Here is a 6,075-nt window from a genome sequence, read left to right as displayed (position 1 = left end):
AGGCAGAGGACAGGCTGAACAAAGGGAGACCGGAGCATCTACTAAGCAAAGGTTTCGTCGTTCCCTTGCTTTAGGGGCCTAGGCTTCAGAGCTCTGAGATGAGTCAGCTGCTTGAACAGTATGTACTGGTCCATTAATTATAGAGCCACTTAATATGACTGTTAGGGAAAATTCTTCCAAAAACTGAATGCTGTTATGTAGCATCCCTGATTAACATTTACTTCCCAAGTAGTATGCATCATGATGATTAATTTCTTAACTTAATAAACACATTGACTGCCATAGAAACAGCTTTATCATTAAAGGGAAACATTTTTCTCTTAAGCCAGAAAAAGGGCAAAATGCCCAATCACATCACATCAGATAGTTTCTTCAGTCTTTCCATTCTCCACAGTATCTATTCCAAAACCTTCCCCACTGTCCTCAAACCTCTAACCCTCGACAAAGGATGACTTCCCCTCTTCATTCACTAGGAAAAGAGAAGCATTCAGATAGATATTCTTCAAATCCCTCCCCCTAAGCCTTTTATTCCCATCCCCATGCCCATCCTGCATGGCTCTGTATCCAATTCCGACTTTTTGATCTGCACTTGTACCCAATGGGAGGGTAACTATGGCATTCTTTATTGCTCCCAAAGAGCCTGGCTCTATCATTTATCCTCACTCTTTTCTGTGGTTTCAATATCTTCCCCCATACTAGTTCTTTCCCATCAGCTTTTAATTGAGTTCTTTTCCTTCTCACAAAATGTCCTCCCCAGGTCCACCATCCCCCTCTAGAAAGCACCCTATTTCTCCCCTTTGCAGTCACACTTGAAAGAATTATCTACACTAGCTGACTCCACTTCCTCAGCTTCAGTTACTCTTCAACCCACTGAAATCTGGCCTCCGTCTCCACCTTTCCACTGAAACAGTGCTCTTGCCTAAATCACTAGTGACCTTTCTGTTATTAAATCCATTTTAACTTCTCTTCAGTCCTTATCTGTCTCAGATATTTAGCAGTATTTGTCATTGTCACTACTCCCAGTGCCTTGAAAAACTCAACCTGGCTGCACAGACCATGGTTTCTAGGACCTCACAATTTCCTGGTTTTCCTCCCTACCTCTCTGGCACTTCTGGATTTTCTTTGCTAGATCAGGCTCCTTTACTAAATTTCTAAATGTTGGGATTCCTCTGAGTTTGGTCCTGGGCACTTTGCCCGCTCTACCTTCTCTCCTTGGGTTGACCACATCCATTTCTATGGGTTTCAGTTAGCTTCTAGATTGGGTTTCTGACTTAGATACAGGAATTGAATTCAGGCAATTTGTAAACTTGAATGGATAAAAAACATTTTTGTTTTCATCAATCTCTAATGAAAATTTAGTATTTCTCCCAATTATGAATGTAAGCAACAAACAACAGTAGTATATAACCTGTGCCTGTGACTTTGTCAGTATTAGAAATCATATCTATTTTCATATATTACAGTTGTTGCAGATACCGCAAAATATTGTTTATGCTTATCATTTCAGTGTATAGTAGTTATTAGATCCACTGCCAGATCTCTTTATTTAATGAGTCAATAATTACATATATTACTACATCACAATTTTTGTATTTGATAACTCTATTTCAGTATAATCCATTTCCTTTGTAACCCTATATATTTCATTTTGTACATTTAAAAATATCATTCTGAGATGGGCTCCACAGGCTTCCCCAGACTGCCAATGGCACAAAAAGCATAAAGAAGCCCTGTTCTAGATGCTGATGACTTCCAGCCTAAATCATCTTCTGAACTCTAACTGGTTTCTGGATATGTGTACTTGAATATCTCATGAGAACCTTAAGTTCAACATGACCCAGACTGAACTCATCAACTTCTACTACTCCCATTCTCCTCAAAGCTGCAGCTTCTCCTGTGTCCTCTGCCTCAATGAACAGGACCAAGAGCTACTCAGTTGTCCAAGCCAGACTTCTGATCTGTCCTCGACTCTTCCCTTTCCTTCACTCTAACAATCAATCAAGAACCAAATCATGTCTATTCAACTGCTTTATTATTTCTAAAAATTCACCCATTTATCTCATCCTCAATACCTCAATTTCGGTAACCATGTTTTCTCTTCTCTGTAAGTGGTCTCCCCACAAACAGATGGAGCTCCCCTCTAATCCATTCTCTCCAATCATTGTTAAAATGATCTTTCTCTCCCCAAACACTGTGCTTAGTCTTAATACAGCCCACTTCACACTATCTTGTAATTACTTGAATATAAATTCCAGGAGTGCAAGGATTTTTATCTTGCTTATTTTAGGATCTGCAGCATTAAGTGTGGTGTCTGGCATATAGGAATACTCTATGTTTGTTGAATAAATGAATGACTGGACTGAGCTTCAGCCTGATGGTTAATAGCAGCTCAATAAAAAGGTTGAGGGACTACTCAAAATCTTAATTTTACTAAGAAAAAAATACTAAAAACTTATACCCCAAGATGATTTAACCTCTATAACACAGAAGATTACTACTAAAAGGCTGCAAGGTGCCTCCTTAACATTTAATAAGGAAAAATAGTTCTTCAATATCTAGAGCTATCCCAGCTTCTCTACCTTCTCTAAATACTTCCCTCTGTGCTTAATAATGTCCCAGTCTTCTTGATTCAAATTTGATAGAATATTTGATGTAAAGGAGAAATAAATGATTAAAAGTCATTTGATAATATTTGTAAACAGAAGCTCATGCCTCCCCATGGTGAGATTATGCTGTCAGAATATGACACAGAATGATAATGTCATAAACCCCTAGAACAAGCCGAACCATATCAAATCCAGTAGTTTCCTTGGTAGAAGAAACATTTGAACAAGGCCTTGGACATGTATCTTTTTATTTATGTCCTACTTTTACCCATTCGGACAAATACTTGTTTAAATACAAACCAAAGTGATGAACCGTCTACTACAGGTTATATGCTTAACCTTAAAACTTAGAAATTATGATCTATTATATTATGCATTCAAGCACTTAATTAAGCAAGCTAGCTGTGTTTAAGAAATCTGCTGTTTCTTGGATGTTACTATTAGTAGGTCTTCAAGAATTTCTAGGACAACACCTAAGAGCTTTACATCTGTGTAAAAATTCCAAGCAACATAGAAGCATAAAGAGTACAGACATGTTGCCCCCTTTCACTCCCCTTCCCCACCCAATCCACCACCCCCCACCACACCCCCCACCAGCCAAAAGAGAAAATGCTATGTGAATGAATGTGGCATGATACCTAAGACACAGTAGGTTTCAAGAAGGGCTTTTTATTGTCCTATCCCCTTTCCCACCGTACACATTCACATATACATTAACACTCAAGTGCATTCACACATGCAAGACATACACACACTCAAAAACCTAAGTAATGGATCGAGCAAGCCATGATGCAGGGGTAACCCAGGTAATTATACTCATTAGCCAGAGATACCTCCCAGATTTGGCTTCTAGACTGTGGCTGGGGACCTGATAGAGGGAAGAAAATAACAGTGGGACACTTATCATGTTTAAAAAAATAATTGATGAAGAGATTTGACTTTGACCTACAGTGACAAACCACCATCAAAATGGAAGGAAACTTGGTTACCTGACACATTTTCTGGTGATACAATCTCTTTGACAGGAGCCAAGCACCGTGAATCAATGGAGACCAAAATGGACAATTTTAGGAGACATCTACTCATTATCATAATTGGTGTTATGATCATAGCTTTTGTTTATACCTGTTTTTGCTTTCTCCATTATTACTGTATGAGCGATGATGCCCCCAAAGCAGGAATGTAAGTTTTACACCTTTGAATTAAGAACGCAAGGTATGTGTGTGTGTGTGTGTGTGTGTGTGTGCGTGTATACATGTAGGAGTTTTCGTTGTTGTTATGGTTAGTTAATGTTAACTTTAGACTTCAAAAGAGCTACCAACATCTTGTGGGTGGATACCTTCACTTAAATGATATCAGCTCAAATTATTTCAAGTACATTATCAAGTTTAGCCAAAGCTGTCCCTTATTCAGGGTTCAGCTGAGCCCCAGGCTGCTAATTTCATTATAAATTGAGTCTAGGAAAAGAGGGAATGACTATCTGAATAAGACAGAATGAAAAAGGGGAGAGAGAAGGCACTGGGTCTCTGCATTCCAAAGACAATAAAACATTTTGGATAATCTACCATTTAAAGATATAATAACATGAAAAATTATTAACTGTGTTCAGTGATCTCAGTCCCTGGCTTTCATATAGGAGGATCAGGCTGGCCCTGATATACTAGTTCCCTAAAAATTTCCCAATGCAAGGACTGATGACTGAAATATACCAGTGCTCCATTCCTTTGGTTTTAGAGGAAGATTGTGAATATAAATATGCATGGAGAGAAAATTTGATGGTGTAAATATGATAGGAAAACAATGAATTTGGTCTAAAGAGTGTTTTTTTTTATACATGACAAGTGTGACATTTGTGCCTCAGTTGCATATCAACTTGTGAGTTTTTATAAAAAGTTTAATTTCTGGAATAAATAAAATTCTCTCTCTCCCTCTCAACAGTAGATTTGAAACAATTTTGTGTCATTCCATATGTGGACTATATGGTTATGAACTGTGGTTGAAACAGTAAAATTAAGAAAAAGGAAAAGCATTCAACATATGTTCATATCTGTAACCTGAGTCATGGCTTTCACCACACTCCAATTCTTACTGTGTTCAATTTTCCTGTGCCAAAAAAAGACCAGAAGTCTAAAATGACACAATAGCCTGTGTTTTCTGGTGATAGCAATAGTATTCTTTTGGTTTAAATTGTCATACTCCAAATTTTCTATATTTTCAGGGTCAAGAAAGAAGGTGTAATGGCCAAGTCATCCAGGTCATCCAAAATATCATTCAGTGACTCCAAGACAGTTAGTCTGTGCAGTCCAGAAAAACAATCCATGCTATCCGGTATAGACAAGCTATCTGGGCTCTCAAGTCCAGGAAAGGCATCCATACCATCCAGTGCAGAAAAGTTAATCAGGCCTTTGAGTCAAGAAAAGTCATGTAAGCCATCAAGTCCCAAAAAAGTATTCAGATAATCCCACCAGGAAAAGTCACATAGAAACGCAGTCTAGAAAAGGCACGTAAACAGGCTCATGCCCATAAGCTAGTCAATCAAGTCAGTTCATCCTATCCTGATAAGGCCAACGGGACACCTTGGTTAGCCAGTCTACAGTATCTGGTCAGGCCAACCAAAACTCCTTGTCCACCCTATCCACAAAATCAAAGCTTGCCCAAGCCATCCAGTTTACAGAAACTCACCAAACGCCACAGACATCATATTCTAAAGAGGTCAGTTAGTGCAGGTAGGGCAGACATATTATGTAGGCCTCAACCAGTCAAGTCTTGTCTATGCTACAAGGAAAAATGCCTTGTTTGCAGAGCTGCTTCTGAGTTTTTCATCAATAATACTTCAGAGGCGAAGAAGAAGAATACTCAAAACCCACCTTTTCCACGTGAACTGAAGCCTTTTTCCAAGTCCTTTCATAAGATAGATTCCAGACCCAATGCACTCTGTGGCAATGTGAATGACAGTGATATGATGACATACTACAGTGATGGTGACAATGGCAAGGAGATAACCATTATCTGCAACATAAAACACAAGGAAGTCATCTATAAAACCACCCATGAAATAATTAAGGGCTCAATAAAAATTAAAACCACCCATGAAGAAGCAAACTTACACCAACTGTTTTATGCTCACCATCTTTTAAGACCCTGATAGAGGGAAAATCCACTTGGGATCACTACTGAGGTTAGACCTATCCATCTTGGAGGCAATTTACTTGAAAAATAGTAGTTAAATGCATGACATAACAAATGATTTTATTGTAATTATTATTGCATTTTAGAGGCATAAAGCTCTTTTGAGGTATCTTATTTAGATCTGGTCACTTGGATGGGAACCATAAACACGCACACATAAATATAGAAATGAATTGCAAGATGGGTACCCTGGACTCCTCTTTCCCTTGGATTAGCCCTCAATTGAAGTCTCAACCCAATTAACCTTACCTTATTTTTTTCATGTTTACATACAGGTCTC

At 38.4% G+C, this 6,075-nt stretch overlaps 1 protein-coding gene across 1 annotated transcript; it reads left to right on the top strand.

Moving 5' to 3' along the window:
• Window positions 1–2,843: 2,843 nt before the first annotated feature.
• LOC309796987 (uncharacterized protein CXorf66 homolog) lies at window positions 2,844–5,751 on the top strand (the record flags this gene model as incomplete). Its single annotated transcript, XM_082610364.1, is given in 5 exon segments — window positions 2,844–2,931; window positions 3,632–3,788; window positions 4,801–5,062; window positions 5,066–5,087; window positions 5,090–5,751. Coding segments are annotated over 5 exon segments (1,191 nt in total).
• Between the last annotated feature and the right edge of the window lie 324 nt (window positions 5,752–6,075).

Source organism: Mesoplodon mirus, assembly GCF_964341445.2.
Source record: "Mesoplodon mirus genome assembly, chromosome: X".
Classification (NCBI taxonomy): domain Eukaryota; kingdom Metazoa; phylum Chordata; class Mammalia; order Artiodactyla; family Ziphiidae; genus Mesoplodon; species Mesoplodon mirus.
Note: the sequence above shows the minus strand (reverse complement) of the source record. Positions and strands in the feature narration are given on the sequence as shown.